Raw genomic sequence first — 16,870 nt, forward strand, 5'->3', positions numbered from 1 at the left:
GTCCGAAACGTCGATTTCGCTGCTCGTTGGATGCTGCCTGACCTGCTGTGCTCTTCCAGCACCACTGATCCAGGGTCTGGTTTCCAGCATCTGCAGTCATTGTTTTTACCTCCAATCTTCTCAAAACGGCAGAGTGTTATTTTAAAATCATTCTGACCTTCCCCTTCCCCCCCCACCCCACTCTTGTTTTGACATCTCCACCATTGATATTATCAGATGGCATGACCAGATTCGGTCTCTCTCTCTCTCGCACAGTCATTTCCTCCTCACCAGCAGCTGCAAGACACCCTCCGTGAGAGTCACACAGTGTCCTGTCTCGCCGCTGAGAGGTTCCACAGCACAGAGGCTTCAGGCTGGAGGGTGTCAAACCGCTGGGTCACACAGCAACTCTCTCAGGTAAGGGGCAGGTTTCCGTCATCCTCACTCTCTTCGGCAAGGCAGGAAATGATAGAGCAGGTTTGTCCACCCCTCACTGTCACACCATGTCCTTAGAGTGGGTCCACACCCAGGGCTGGAGGGGGTGACAGAGATAGGGAAGGGGTGTAGAGGAGGGAGGGGGTTACAGAGATAGGGAGGGGGTGTAGGGGGTTACAGAGATAGGGAGGGGGTGTAGAGGAGGGAGGGGGTTACAGAGATAGGGAGGGGGTGTAGGGGGTTACAGAGATAGGGAGGGGTGTAGGGGCTGGAGGGGGTGACAGAGATAGGGAGGGGGGTGTAGGGGCTGGAGGGGGTTACAAAGATAGGGAGGGGGTGAAGGGGCTGGAGGGGGTGACAGAGATAGGGAGGGGGTGTAGGGGCTGGAGGGGGTGACAGAGATAGGGAGGGGGGTGTAGGGGCTGGAGGGGGTTACAGAGATAGGCAGGGGGTGTAGGGGGTTACAGAGATAGGGAGGGGGTGTAGGGGCTGGAGGGGGTGACAGAGATAGGGAGGGGGTGTAGGGTCTGGAGGGTGTTATGGAGATAGGGAGGGGGTGTTGGGGCTGGAGGGGGTTACAGAGATAGGGAGGGGGTGTAGGGGCTGGAGGGGGTTACAGAGATAGGGAGGGGGTGTAGGGGCTGGAGGGGGTTACAGAGATAGGGAGGGTGTGTAGGGGCTGGAGGGGGTTACAGAGATAGGGAGGGGGTGTAGGGGCTGGAGGGGGTTACAGAGATAGGGAGGGCATGTAGGGGCTGGAGGGGGTTACAGAGATAGGGAGGTGGTGTAGGGGCTGGAGGGGGTTACAGAGATAGGGAGGGGGAGTTGTGGCTGGAGGGGGTTACAGAGATAGGGAGGGGGAGGTGTGGCTGGAGGGGGTTACAGAGATAGGGAGGGGGTGTAGGGGCTGGAGGGGGTTACAGAGATAGGGAGGGGTTGTAGGGGGTTACAGAGATAGGGAGGGGGTGTAGGGGCTGGAGGGGTTACAGAGATAGGGAGGGAGTGTAGGGGCTGGAGGGGGTTACAGAGATAGGGAGGGTGTGTAGGGGCTGGAGGGGGTTACAGAGATAGGGAGGGGGTGTAGGGGCTGGAGGGGGTTACAGAGATAGGGAGGGCGTGTAGGGGCTGGAGGGGGTTACAGAGATAGGGAGGTGGTGTAGGGGCTGGAGGGGGTTACAGAGATAGGGAGGGGGAGTTGTGGCTGGATGGGGTTACAGAGATAGGGAGGGGGAGGTGTGGCTGGAGGGGGTTACAGAGATAGGGAGGGGCTGGAGGGGGTTACAGAGATAGGGAGGGGGTGTAGGGGGTTACAGAGATAGGGAGGGGTGTAGGGGCTGGAGGGGGTTACAGAGATAGGGAGGGGTTGTAGGGGGTTACAGAGATAGGGAGGGGGTGTAGGGGCTGGAGGGGGTTACAGAGATAGGGAGGGGGTGTAGGGGGTTACAGAGATAGGGAGGGGGTGTAGGGGCTGGAGGGGGTTACAGAGATGGGAGGGTGTTGGTGGCTGGAGGGGGTTACAGAGATAGGGAGGGGTGTAGGGGCTGGAGGGGGTTACAGAGATAGGGAGGGGGTGTAGGGGCTGGAGGGGTTACAGAGATAGGGAGGGGTGTAGGGGCTGGAGGGGGTTACAGAGATAGGGAAGGGGTGTAGGGGCTGGAGGGGTTACAGAGATAGGGAGGGGTGTAGGGGCTGGAGGGGGTTACAGAGATAGGGAAGGGGTGTAGGGGCTGGAGGGGTTACAGAGATAGGGAGGGGGTGTAGGGGGTTACAGAGATAGGGAGGGGGTGTAGGGGCTGGAGGGGGTTACAGAGATAGGGAGGGGGTGTAGGGGGTTACAGAGATAGGGAGGTGGTGTAGGGGCTGGAGGGGGTTACAGAGATAGGGAGGGGTTGTAGGGGGTTACAGAGATAGGGAGGGGGTGTAGGTGCTGGAGGGTGTTACAGAGATAGGGAGGGGGAGTTGTGGCTGGAGGGGGTTACAGAGATAGGGAGGGGGAGTTGTGGCTGGAGGGGGTTACAGAGATAGGGAGGGGTTGTAGGGGGTTACAGAGATAGGGAGGGGGTGTAGGGGCTGGAGGGGGTTACAGAGATAGGGAGGGGGTGTAGGGGTTTACAGAGATAGGGAGGGGGTGTAGGGGCTGGAGGGGGTTACAGAGATAGGGAGGGGGTGTAGGGGCTGGAGGGGGTTACAGAGATAGGGAGGGGGTGTAGGGTCTGGAGGGTGTTATGGAGATAGGGTGGGGGTGTAGGTGGCTGGAGGGGGTTACAGAGATAGGGAGGGGTGTAGGGGCTGGAGGGGGTTACAGAGATAGGGTGGGGTGTAGGGGCTGGAGGGGGTTACAGAGATAGGGAGGGGGTGAAGGGGCTGGAGGGGTTACAGAGATAGGGAGAGGTGTAGGGGCTGGAGGGGGTTACAGAGATAGGGAAGGGGTGTAGGGGCTGGAGGGGTTACAGAGATAGGGAGGGGGTGTAGGGGGTTACAGAGATAGGGAGGTTGTGTAAGGGCTGGAGGGGGTTACAGAGATAGGGAGGGGGTGTAGGGGGTTACAGAGATAGGGAGGGGGTGTAGGAGCTGGAGGGGGTTACAGAGATAGGGAGGGGGTGTAGGGGCTGGAGGGGGTTACAGAGATAGGGAAGGGGTGTAGGGGCTGGAGGGGTTACAGAGATAGGGAGGGGGTGTAGGGGGTTACAGAGATAGGGAGGTTGTGTAGGGGCTGGAGGGGGTTACAGAGATAGGGAGGGGGTGTAGGGGGTTACAGAGATAGGGAGGGGGTGTAGGAGCTGGAGGGGGTGACAGAGATAGGGAGGGGGTGTAGGGGCTGGAGGGGGTTACAGAGATAGGGAGGGGGTGTAGGGGCTGGAGGGGGTTACAGAGATAGGGAGGGGGTGTAGGGTCTGGAGGGTGTTATGGAGATAGGGTGGGGGTGTAGGTGGCTGGAGGGGGTTACAGAGATAGGGAGGGGTGTAGGGGCTGGAGGTGGTTGCAGAGATAGGGTGGGGTGTAGGGGCTGGAGGGGGTTACAGAGATAGGGAGGGGGTGAAGGGGCTGGAGGGGTTACAGAGATAGGGAGAGGTGTAGGGGCTGGAGGGGGTTACAGAGATAGGGAAGGGGTGTAGGGGCTGGAGGGGTTACAGAGATAGGGAGGGGGTGTAGGGGGTTACAGAGATAGGGAGGTTGTGTAAGGGCTGGAGGGGGTTACAGAGATAGGGAGGGGGTGTAGGGGGTTACAGAGATAGGGAGGGGGTGTACGATCTGGAGGGGGTGACAGAGATAGGGAGGGGTGTAGGGGCTGGAGGGGGTTACAGAGATGGGGGCGTCTTGACTTTCCCACGGGACGAGTGATCCTCTTCACTCCCCCCTCAGGGTGTTACATGGTTTGTTCAAGTTGTTTATGCCTCTTCCAAACTGCAGGAAATCCAAGCCATTCCTCTCCTCATTCCCAACCCATCAACCCGAGCTGTCTGCCTCAGGGAACGGAAACAATATACGTGTGTATTTGGGATCTGAAAATGGAGCATAAAGTGCAGGAGATACTCGGGAGGGGCAGTACTCTCCCTAAAGACAGAAACAGCGTTCACATTTTAAGTCATCTGTGTGTCCTGTCCTTCAGAGATGAGTTGTCGTCGATTTGAAATGTGCTGTCTGTCTGTGCCATTCCAGATGCTGTCAGACCTGCTGAGTGTCTGTGTTTATTGGAGGAGAAAGTGAGGACTGCAGATGCTGGAGATCAGAGCTGAAAATGTGTTGCTGGAAAAGCGCAGCAGGTCAGGCAGCATCCAAGGAACAGGAGATTCGACATTCCTGAAGAAGGGCTCATGCCCGGAATGTTGATTCTCCTGCTCATTGGATGCTGCCTGACCTGCTGCGCTTTTCCAGCAACACATTTTCAGCCGTGTCTGTGTTTATTGGTCAAGCTATCCTCCCTGTGTACTGTTATCGATGTATATACATCCTTCCTCAAATAGAGCAACCAATACTCTTCACAGTCCTCCAGACGGACTCTCACCAGCGTCACCGAGATGTACAGCACAGAAACAAACCCTTTGACCCAACCCGTCCATGTCGACCAGATATCTGAAATAAATCTAGTTAGATTTGCCAGCACCTGGCCCATTTCCCTCCGACCCCTTTCTATTCATGTACATTTTAAATGTTGTAATTGTACCAGCCTCCACCACATCCTCTGGCAGCTCATTCCATACACGTACCACCCTCTGGGTGAAAAAGTTGTCCCTGAGGTCCCTTTTATATCTTTCCCCTCTCACCCTAAACCTATGCCCCTCTAGTTCTGGACTCCCCCACCCCAGGGAAAAGACTTTGTCAATTTAACCTACTCTCATGATTTTATAAACCTCTATAAGGTCACCCCTCAGCCTCCGACACTCCAGGGAAAACAGCCCCAGCCTGTTCAGCCTCTCCCTGTAGCTCAGATCCTCCAACCCTGGCAACATCCTTGTAAATCTTTTCTGAACCCTTTCAAGTTTCACAACATCTTTCCGATAGGAAGGAGACCAGAATTGCACGCAATATTCCAACAGTGGCCTAACCAATGTCCTGTACAGCCACAACATGACCTCCCAACTCCTGTACTCAATACTCTGACCAATACAGGAAAGTATACCAAACGCCTCCTTCACTATCCTATCTACCTGTGACTCCACTTTCAAGGAGCTATGAACCTGCACTCCAAGGTCTCTCTGTTCAGCAACACTCCCCAGGACCTTACTGTTAACTGTACACATGCTCCAGGAAACATGAAGATGGAATCTAACATTGGAGATTTGCTCTTCTGGTTCCAGACCTCCTCCCTAATTAGTTTGAATGGAACTCCCCTCTCACATGACCTTAGACCATTTCCAATGGACTAAACCAAGTGGATTCATTTGAGGATTCTCTGGAACAGCAGTCGTTTTTTAAAAAAATGCTTTGTCCCCAAGAAACTCCCCAAAGACCCTCAGGCAGCACCTTCCAAACCCATGGCCCCTTCCATCCCGAAGGACAAGGGGCAGCAGGTACATGGGAACCCCACCCCCTGCACGTTCCCCTCCGAGCCCCTCCCCATCCCGACTTGGGAATATATCACCGTTCCCTCAGTGTGGCTGGGTCAGAATCCTGGGATTCCCTCCCTCAGGGACATTGTGGGTCTACCCTCCAGCACATGGACTGCAGCGGGTCAAGAAGGCAGCTCACCCCCCACCTTCTCAAGGGGGGCAACTAGGGATGGGACAATAAATACTGGGCCCAGCCAGAGATACCCACACTACAAATGAAATAAGAAAAACCATCATTTCATGGTCTGGAAGCAATCAGACCCCCTCTGGGCATCACTGAGGCGTCTTAGTTCTGTATTTATATAGTAAACAATTTGTGAAAGTAGAGATTTTCCTGCATTTCTTATCTTCACTCTGAAGCAGTCCCATGTTACAAGATAGGGTCTGCAGCACAGAACCATCCCGAAAAAGTGAGTAATCCTCAGGATTGATCCCTTGAGTGACGCTAATGTCAGAAATCTACATCACACTAACCACAGGAGGATGGAGCTCCCAGAGATGGCAAAATCACAGCCTTCCTCCTGCTCTTCATCTCTGGGTCTCTGCAGATTCTCTCCTTCGCTCTCACCCCTCAGCCTCTCCCGGACTCGACTGGTCACTAAAATGCGTCTGACCGTTAGAGCATTGAGCAACAGAATTAACGTGGGTGGCAGTAAAGGGGTTAAAGCTGTATCAAGCCAATCTAATCCCACCCACCAAGTGTCAGTAAAGGAGCTTGACTTTATTTCACAGTAGAATGGCACATTGTCAATTGTACTGCGAGGTTCATATCGAAAATAGAAGGAGATGCTTTTCAGAAAGAGCAGGATGTAGGTTGTTTCTAGAGCCATTCTCCATGCAGTATTTTGTTCTTAGCTTCTGACAATAAATGGTCATAAATCGTTCAAAGGAGAAAGTGACGGTGAACCAGACAGAGCAGTCCCTGGCTGCACGAGACAGGGCCCCAGTAACACTACACACAGGAGTGATGTCCAGGAACGGCCAAGGGGAACAATAATAGGGAAACCTCCAGAATATAACCTCAGTGAAAGTGACCAGCAGATCAGCAGCTGCCGTAAGCAGCAGGTAGTGAGTAGTGTAAGGGGAAACACCGCACTTTCCTCTTGCAAGGACTGCAATCAGCAGCAAGTTAACTGTAAAAGACAAAGGGGCAAAAACACACTGAATTGTTGATCAGAAACTCCCCCTGCCTGTTCCAGACAGCAGCAGTAAGTTTTTAACCACCGAACCCAGTGCACTGTGTGAGTGGAAGTGGTTGGGGCTGAGTGTGTTTGAATTTTAAGACTTAAGACACCCTCCTCAGATTGTCCTCCAACCCAATCACTCCAGACATTATGGAGTCTTGGCAGAGACTGAACTCACACCCCGCTCAAAGAGAGCAGATGGACGTTTTGTGATTTAGTTTGGTTGCTACAAGGGAACTATCTGACGAGTGTAGTTGGCTCTTACAGTTCTCAGCTGCAGCTCTGTCAGGCACAGAATCCCATTAGAAACCTTACTCCCAACTCTGAACAGGCTGGGGCTGCTTTCCCTGGAGCATCGGAGGCTGAGGGGTGACCTTATAGAGGTTTATAAAATCATGGGGTGGGGGGGTGGTGGTGGTGTGGTGGGGGGGGGGGGGGGGGGGTCCAGAACTAGAGAGGCATAGGTTTAGGGTGAGAGGGGAAAGATATAACTTTTTCACCCAGAGGGTGGTACGTGTATGGAATGAGCTGCCAGAGGAAGTGGTGGAGGCTGGTACAGGTACAACATTTAAGAGGCATCTGGATGGGTATATGAATAGGAAGGGTTTAGAGGGATATGGGCCGGGTGCTGGCAGGTGGGACTGGATTGGGTTGGAATATCTGGTCGGTACGGACGAGTTGGGCCGAAGGGTCTGTTTCCATGTTGTACATCTCCATGACTCTGTAATCCTGGGGCTGTTTCTGACAGTTTACCTTCATCGTGGTTTGGTTGGTCCGATGGTATCCCTCCAGATTTTGCTACAGTTGGCTCCTTTCCAAACCTGTGAATGATCTCCGGAAAACCTTTAGCCCTGAAGTTAGAATTCTGATCAGACCCGGATCTCAATTGGCAATCCAACTCATGGAAACCAAAAAAAAACTGTTCACTTTTCCACTCCAACCTACAGGCACAGCACAGTCCCTTCATCCTGTCATCAGACATCTATCTATCTATTCCAAGCCCACAGTCCAGTACGTGGCCTCGAGCTTTGTCAATATTTTCTAACCGGCCTGTTCAGGGGATGTTATGACACACCTCCAGACTTGAATGTGGGCCTCCTAGGCCCCAGCTGTAAACATCTGCCACTACATCATGAGAATCTTCACTCAGTGCTGTGGCAAATCTAGTTCTCCTCTAAGCACTTCTTAAACGCCTTGAGAGTTTCTGCCTCCCTTGTGGGCAGCACGGTGGTTAGCACTGCTGCCTCACAGCGCCAGAGACCCGGGTTCAATTCCCGACTCAGGCGACTGACTGTGTGGAGTTTGCACGTTCTCCCCGTGTCTGCGTGGGTTTCCTCCGGGTGCTCCGGTTTCCTCCCACAGTCCAAAGATGTGTGGGTCAGGTGAATTGGCCATGCTAAATTGCCTGTAGTGTTAGGTAAGGGGTAAATGTAGGGGTATGGGTGGGTTGTGCTTCGGAGGGTTGGTGCGGACTTGTTGGGCCGAAGGGCCTGTTTCCACACTGTAAGTAATCTAATCTGGGAGTTCCAGATCTCTGTCACCTTTGCCCTAAATGAATCATTTATTGTGATCAAAAAATAATTACCTCCATCCTTTGACGGGATTAAAGGGAAGGGGAGAGTCGGGGGGAAACTTTGGCAAAAAGACGGGGTATAAAGAGCCAGTTGAGAAGGTCAGCTCAGTGCTGTGTACGGTTCCAGAATCACTCAGCCTTCCTGAGAGACAGACCCGAACCGTTGGGAGTTCACTCCTGACAGGGAGAGAAAGTGTTTCTCTCAGAGCATTGTGAATCTGTGCAACTCACCGTCCCAGAGACCGGGGGGGGGAGGCCGGACCAATCAACAGACTCAAGGAAGGAACGATACGTTTCTGATGGAAATCAGGATCACGGGCGATGGCAGGGGAGAGTTTGAGACCAGGATGAGATCAGCTATGGTCCCATGGTCATGTTAAATGGCAGAATGACCCATTCCCCCTCCTCATTCCCATGTTCCCATGTAGAAACAAGGAAATGGAATGAGTGTAGTTTGACGTTTGTTGGTCAGCATAGACATAGTGGGCCGAAGGGCCTGTTTCTCATCTGTATAATTCTGGGTGAAACATTCTTCCCTCAGACCCCCTCCTGCTCCTGCCCGGTTACTGAGCCCTCTACAAAGGGAAAGGGTTCCTCTCCCAGTCCATCCTGTAGGTGCCCCTTTGTCCCCCTCAGTCAGATTCCCCCCTCAGCTGCCCCTGCCCCATCTTCCCCGGCCTCCCTTCATCCCTGATTGGCCACGGCCTCCCTTCATCCCTGATTGGCCACGGCCTCCCTTCATCCCTGATTGGCCCCAGTCTCCCTTCATCCCTGATTGGCCCCAGTCTCCCTTCATCCCTGATTGGCTCCAGCCTCCCTTCATCCCTGATTGGCTCCAGCCTCCCTTCATCCCTGATTGGCCACGGCCTCCCTTCATCCCTGATTGGCCCCAGCCTCCCTTCATCCCTGATTGGCCCCAGTCTCCCTTCATCCCTGATTGGCTCCAGCCTCCCTTCATCCCTGATTGGCTCCAGCCTCCCTTCATCCCTGATTGGCCCCAGCCTCCCTTCATCCCTGATTGGCTCCGGCCTCCCTTCGTCACTGATTGGCTCCAGCCTCCCTTCATCCCTGATTGGCTCCAGCCTCCCTTCATCCCTGATTGGCCCCAGCCTCCCTTCATCCCTGATTGGCTCCGGCCTCCCTTCATCCCTGATTGGCTCCAGCCTCCTTTCATCCCTGATTGACTCTGGCCTCCCTTCATCCCTGATTGGCCCCAGCCTCCCTTCATCCCTGATTGGCCCCAGCCTCCCTTCATCCCTGATTGGCCCCAGCCTCCCTTCATCCCTGATTGGCTCCAGCCTCCTTTCATCCCTGATTGGCTCCGGCCTCCCTTCATCCCTGATTGGCTCCGGTCTCTCTTCATCACTGATTGGCTCCGACCTCCCTTCATCCCTGATTGGCCCCGGCCTCCCTTCATCCCTGATTGGCTCCAGTCTCCCTTCATCCCTGATTGGCTCCAGCCTCCCTTCATCCTTGATTGGCTCCAGCCTCCCTTCATCCCTGATTGGCTCCAGCCTCCCTTCATCCCTGATTGGCTCCAGCCTCCCTTCATCCCTGATTGGCTCCAGTCTCCCTTCATCCCTGATTGGCTCCAGCCCTGGGAATATCCAGGTGAATTGTCCTCTGCCCCCTCTCCAGTGCAATCCCACCTTTCCTACAGTGTGGGGACCAGAACTGTACACTGTACTCCAGCTGGGGCCTAACTGACATTATATACAGCCCCCCGTCCTCTGTGCCTTCCTGAACCACCTTAGCCCCCTGTGCTGCTGCCTCCGAGTGATCCTCTGTACATCTGAGGCTGCTCACATTCAGTGTGTACTCCCTTGTCTTGTTCATCCTCCCAAAATACACCGCCCCACAGTTTTCAGGCTTTAATTCCACTCCCCCTGTCCCGCCTGTCTGACCAGACTGTCTGTGTCAGCCTGTGAACTAAGGCCTTCCTCCTCACTATTGACCACATCCAGCAGGTTTCCTGTGACGGTAATGACCACAGCTCTCACACGATTGTCTCGATCATTAACGTGCACCATAGACAGTGCAGGAGCTCGCCCTGAGGCGTGTGGAATCCTCCTGGAGACAGCTTTCTAGTCACACAGCCAACCTTTCAACCTCTGCTTTGGATCCAGTGGGGGCTCCATCCCATTGGCTTGTAGCTTCTGAACCAGTCTGCCGCGTTGTGGCTGTTCCCAAAGTCCACGTAGACTACATCCGCTGCACCCCGTCACCCCCTCAAAAAACCTCAATCCAATATGTTCGTCACAATCTCCTCCTGAGGGAGCCACAGTGATTATTCCTGATTAGTCCTTGCGATAATTAATTCTGTCTCTTGGAATGTTTTCCAATGGTTCCCTCCCACCCAGTGTCAGACTCATTGGTCTGTACTTGCCCTGTCCTTGAAGAGAATTGGGTCCATGGTCCTGGGGATACACTGATGCCATCTTTACAGCATCGTAACTCGGCGAAATGCTTTACCCATTACCTTTCTCTGTGTCTTTTGCCAGTTCATTTGCCTGACCGTTTCCTTCGATGACATGTCTTCACATGCAGAGGCAGTTTGTTGTTAGTAATTGGCCACTCGCTCACACTAATCATAAACAGCTCCTCGGTGCCAGTTTATCTGCATGTCAGTGGTAGGCACAGTTACACAAAAGCTACCGAGCCCCTTCCCTCCAAAGGCTGGCAGCTGTCCTTGTGAATCCTGAGGTTTTCCGGCCTCCAGCTGACAGTCTCTGAGCAGCTCAGGAGTTTCAGTGATTGCACGATCTGTTTCTCTGTTCCAGCCGACCGTGCTACCTTTCCTGAGGCAGGGAGCCAGGGGCCCAGGATGGACTGGACCAGCAAGTATCCGAACTGCAGCAAGGAGGAGTTTAAATACTCCGTGTTTGCGCAAGCCTACAGCGCCATTCTGATTCTCGGCTTCATCGGGAACACCGTCGCTCTGTATGTCTTTGTGAAGTTGACTCGGCGTAAGACGGCGAGCACAGTCTTTATGATCAACCTGGCCGTTTCGGATCTATTCTTCACCCTAACATTACCGTATCGAATCATCTACTACGTCCAACGTGAGTGGAGACTTGGCTCGTTCCTCTGCAGGATCACCACCTATGCATTCTATGTGAACCTCTACTCCAGCATCTTCTTCCTCACCGCCCTCAGCGTCTTCCGTTACATCTCCATCCTGCACCCGATTTGGGCCCGGAGCATGGTCACGGTGAGGAGGTCCCTGTGGGTCACCCTCGGGATCTGGCTCTTCATCGGCCTGGTGTCTGTCCCCTTCCTCCTCATTTCCTCCAAGTGTGTGAACGGGACCTGTCGCTGCTTCGAACCGTCCAACGTTTCGTGGTCTCAGATCCAGCGGATGAACCACTTTGGGTTTGTGGTGGGCTTCCTGCTGCCCTTCCTCACCATCCTGGTCTGCTACACTCGCATCCTGCAGCGCCTGATGGGCTCAGCTGGTACCGTGCGGGTGAACGCGCGCAGCCGCAGGAAGTCCACCTCCATGATCATCATCGTGCTGACCTCCTTCCTGTTCTGCTTCCTGCCGTACCACGTCGTACGGACCGTCCACCTCCACACCATGACGGACGGAGTGTGCCAAGCCACGGTCTGGTTTGTTCAGAGAGCTGTCGTGGTGACCATCTGCCTGGCCGCTGCCAACAGCTGTCTCAACCCCGTCCTCTACTACTTTGTCGGCGAGAACTTTCAAAGCACCCTCAAAACTTCGACCATCCTCAGGTCGAGGTCAGCATCGTCTGGCAGTGTTGTGTTTGTGGATCACTCGCCAGCCACGGTCCCCCCAAGCTCCAATGAGCAGGACCGACTATCAGGCCCACGCCACGTGCAGAAGTGATGCCATCTCTTTGTTTACACTTTCAGATGAAAAGTAACTCCCCTCCTGCCTCCCCCCAAAGCCTGTCCCACCATCTACAAGGCACAGGTCAGGAGGGGGAGGGAATACTCCCCACTTGCCCCTGGATGGGGGCAGCTCCAACAGCACTCAAGAAGCTCGACACCATCCAGGGACAAAGCAGCCCCACACCCACAAACACCCCCTCCCTCCCTTACCCACCCCCCCTCAGTAACAGCAGTGTGTACCATCCTCTCCCTCCCTTACCCACCCCCCCTCAGTAGCAGCAGTGTGTACCATCCCCTCCCTCCCTTACCCACCCCCTCTCAATAACAGCAGTGTGTACCATCCCCTCCCTCCCTTACCCACCCCCCTCAGTAACAGCAGTGTGTACCATCCCCTCCCTCCCTTACCCACCCCCCCTCAATAACAGCAGAGTGTACCATCCCCTCCCTCCCTTACCCACCCCCCCTCAGTAACAGCAGTGTGTACCATCCCCTCCCTCCCTTACCCACCCCCCCTCAGTAACAGCAGTGTGTACCATTCCCTCCCTCCCTTACCCACCCCCCTCAGTAACAGCAGTGTGTACCATCTACAAGATGTCCTGCAGAAACTCACCAAAGACCCTCAGGCAGCACCTTCCAAACCCACGGCCCCTTCCATCCAGAAGGACAAGGGGCAGCAGGTACATGGGAACCCCACCCCCTGCACGTTCCCCTCCGACCCCCTCCCCATCCTGACTTGGGAATATATCACCGTTCCCTCAGTGTGGCTGGGTCAGAATCCTGGGATTCCCTCCCTCAGGGACATTGTGGGTCTACCCTCCAGCACATGGACTGCAGCGGGTCAAGAAGGCAGCTCACCCCCCACCTTCTCACGGGGGGGCAACTAGGGACAGGGCAAGAAAAGCTGGGCCCAGCCAGAGATACCCAAATCCTGTGAATGAATTATTCAAAATAATGTTCCATACCCAATAGCTGAGCCAAGCTGAACAATGATCCATCAAGTCCGACCCTGCACTGGACTGAGAGATAATTAAATTATAGGTTCTGTTTTTATAAGAAAGATTTTATAAAATACTGTTTTTTATTGATTCATTGACAAGGGCTTTCAAGTCCCACCTCCCCCCCCCTCCCCCCACCATCCATGCTGCAGTCTTCCTCCATTTAAATAATCTTCAACTCCTCTCTCCTTCCTGCCAAAACCTCACGTTCCCCCACACTCTATCCCATCTACCAAGGTTTTGTCCTTTCCCTGAACCTGCCTCGATCCCTCTGCAGAGTCTCTGTGTCATTCTCACAACTTGCCTTTCTGTCTATTTCTGTGTCTTTCACAAACTCGGTAACTGTACGGTCAGGTTCCTCCTCTGGGTGATTGATCTTGATTGTAAATCGTTGTGGCCCCAGCACTGATCCCTGGGTCAGCCCACCCTGTTCCAGGTTACCGGCCTGATAAGATCTCCCTTATCCCCGCTCCATGTCTCCTGTGAGTTAGCCAATCCCCTCTCCATGTTAATGTTCCAATTCCAACCCCGGTAGCCGAATAGCTGATACTTGAGTCATGTCAAGAAAATCTAAATACGTTACATCCTCAGCATCCCCTTTCTCTGTCCAGCTTGTTACCTTCCCAAAGGATTCCTGTGAAAGTGTCAGACACACCTTCCCCCTTCCTGAGACCACGCTGTCTCTGTTTGATGGTCGGATGGATTTCTCAGTGCTCAGCTGTTTCACCCTTTATCACAGACTCGGCCGTATTCCCAGTAACACGTTCTGCTCACTAGGCGATAGTGACCTGTTCACCATCTCCTTCCCTTCTTCCATCAGGGTGTTACATTGGCAGTTTCACAATCCTCAGGGACCATCCCAGATTCTAAAGATTCCTGGGAGATGACAATGAGTGTACACTCTCTACCTCCGTAGCTCCTTCCTTGATTATCCCAGGATGGATCCCATCTGATCCAGGGGACTGATCAGTCGGTGGCTAGACCAGTTCCTCTGGCTCTTTTTCACCAGAGGTAGTTACTGCGTTTACTTCCTCCGCTCCTCGTACCTGGGAATGTTGAGTAATTTTGGAAAGTTGTTTATGCCTTCTGCTGTGAAGACCAGTGCAAAGTATTAATTCAGCCCCTGAGCCATTTTCGGGTTGCTCATTATTAATTCCCCAGCCCCATTCCCTGAGGGACGCCTGTTTTCTGGCTTCTCTCTTCCCCTTTATATATTTTAAGAAGCTCTTGTTGTCTTGTTTGATATTGCTTGCAGTTTCTTTTATCCCTCATTAAGTCTGGCCACATTTTGTTGGGATCTGAAACATTCCCATTTACCACTGGCTTCTCCCTAATCTTCCTCACATTTTATATATTTCTTTCAGTTTGATGCTCCAAACTCTAGTTTGGCTTAATCTCTTTTCGGAACCCTCCTTCCTCACGGGGATATAAGGAAGCTGTGAGCCATTGTTCCTCTGTCCTTGCTGCTCCCCTCCTTTCCCGGTCTCCTCCAGCCAGTTCTCCTCTCAGTCCTTTCAGTTTATTGAAGCTGATCAGAGCTGCTTTGGTCTCAGGTTCCTCCCTGTCAAACTGAGTGTGAAATTCTCCTGTGTTATGATCACTGTTTCCTGGGAGATCTTTTACTCTGAGATCTGATTACTAAACCTACTTGATCACATGTTGCCAGATCCAAAGCACCCGATCCCTAGTTCGAACATAGAATATGGGACAGTGCAGCACAGAAACGATGTTGTGCCGAACATGACAGCAAATTAAACTAATCCCTTCTGCCTGCCCTTGGTCCATATCCCTGCATTCTGAAAGTGTGTTGCTGGAAAAGCGCAGCAGGTCAGGCAGCATCCAAGGAGCAGGAGAATCGACATTTCGGGCATAAGCCCTTCTTCAGCTTATGCCCGAAACGTCGAATTTCCTGTTCCTTGGATGCTGCCTGACCTGCTGTGCTTTTCCAGCAACACATTTTCAGCTCTGATCTCCAGCATCTGCAGTCCTCACTTTCTCCTCCTATATCCCTGCATTCCTTGCATATTCCTGTGTTTATCTACAAGACCCGAAAACGTCCCTGTCATGTCTGCCTAGCAGCACGATCCAGTCTCCCTCATATCCTCCTTTGAACGCTCCCCCTCTCAGTTTAAAAGCATTGCCCCTAGTATTATATATTTCAACGTGGGGAGAAAGGATCTGACCGTTAACCCCATCCACGCATCTCATGCCAGAGGATGTGGTGGAGGCTGGTACAATTGCAACCTTTAAGAGGCGTTTGGATGGGTATATGAATAGGAAGGGTTTGGAGGGATATGGGCCGGGTGCTGGCAGGTGGGACTAGATTGGGTTGGGATATCTGGTCAGCATGGACGAGTTGGACCGAAGGGTCTGTTTCCGTGCTGTACATCTCTATGACTCTGTGTGGTGACCAGAATTGAACGCAATACTCTTTAAATGTAGCTGAACCAAAGGTGCAAGATGACATCCTGACATTGTGTACTCAATTCCCCAACCAGTAAAGACAGCGCTATACACCTCCTTCACCAGCCTATCGACTCGTGGGCCACTTTCAGTGAGCTATGGAATCCAACCCCAGATCCCTCTGTACATCGAAGCTGGTCAGGGTCCTGCTATTAACTGGATACTTTTCCTGAACATTTGATCTCCCAAAGTGCAGCACCTCACGGTTACCCGGATTAAACTCTGCCTGCCATTTCTGCGCCCACACCTGTAACTGATCTGTAGATCTAAAACTGCATACACTCCATGATTCCTTCCTCATGGCTCCCTCTGCCAACCTGACTATCCCAATCGACATGAACATTAACTCTCCCGTGATTAATATGGTGCTGCTGTTCAGATAGCCCAGTCCATTACGTAAGCCATTGGCTCCCTCTACAATTTCTGATGCCTCAGAACATCATCAAAGACCCCTCCCACCCCGGACATAATCCACCCCCCCACCCCAACACCTTCCATTGGGCAGAAGATACCTGGCTCAAATGCACGCACCAACACGTTCAAGAACTGCTTTCTGAATTTCTGAATGGACCTCTCCAAATCCAAATGAATGCTGACCTACTCACTGTGCACCTTTTCTGCAGCTATAACATTGTATTCCTCGCTCTCTTCGACCACCTCTAATGCCCTGTGTATGGTATAATCTGCCCACAAAACAAAACGTTCTCACTGTACCTCGGCACACGTGGAATAATAAATCAAATTAAATCAGATATTCTGGTTTATTCTCTGTATGGATTCTGAGGAACGTCTGTACCATATTCCCACCAGTAACTCCTTTCCCTGTTTAATCTTTCCCTCCCCCCCGTATGGATTCTGCGGTTTGCATTTCTTTGTGATTGTACTGAGTCCATCCCATACAAACAGCAGCTACCTCACCACCCCTCCTTTCCTAAATGCCTGGCCTTCCAAAAAATCACAGACTCGAGGGTATTTATTTCCCAGCTACAGGCTCCTTGTAACTATGTCTCTGTAATCTTTAAAAGACACCCGCTGAACCTCCACCCGTGCTGTTAATCCAACCACTTTGTTCATTCAAATAAAGAGCCCTTAATCCTACCCTACTCTCCTGGTTATACCCGATGGTCCCCTTCTCTCCTACTCTGGGTACCATGGACATGGAGCTGTCAGTATCAGACAGACGTGGACAAAGTCAGAATGTAGACCACATCTGGTTTATTTAAAATCACAACCTTTCACCACATCTGATGAAGGAGCAGCGCTCCAAACGCTTGTGATTTCAAGCGAACATGTCAGAGTATAGCCTGGTGTGGTGTGAATTCTGACCCTGGGTAT

General features: G+C 52.8%; 1 protein-coding gene across 1 annotated transcript; it reads left to right on the forward strand.

Moving 5' to 3' along the window:
• Positions 1–312: 312 nt before the first annotated feature.
• On the forward strand, positions 313–12,321 carry LOC132835274 (cysteinyl leukotriene receptor 1-like). Its single transcript, XM_060854685.1, has 2 exons — positions 313–396; positions 11,003–12,321. The coding sequence occupies exon 2, from the start codon at positions 11,047–11,049 to the stop codon at positions 12,070–12,072; it is 1,026 nt and encodes a 341-aa protein (XP_060710668.1). The 5' UTR covers positions 313–396; positions 11,003–11,046; the 3' UTR covers positions 12,073–12,321.
• Positions 12,322–16,870: the final 4,549 nt, after the last annotated feature.

The sequence above is a fragment of the Hemiscyllium ocellatum genome, chromosome 44 (assembly GCF_020745735.1).
Source record: "Hemiscyllium ocellatum isolate sHemOce1 chromosome 44, sHemOce1.pat.X.cur, whole genome shotgun sequence".
Taxonomy (NCBI): domain Eukaryota; kingdom Metazoa; phylum Chordata; class Chondrichthyes; order Orectolobiformes; family Hemiscylliidae; genus Hemiscyllium; species Hemiscyllium ocellatum.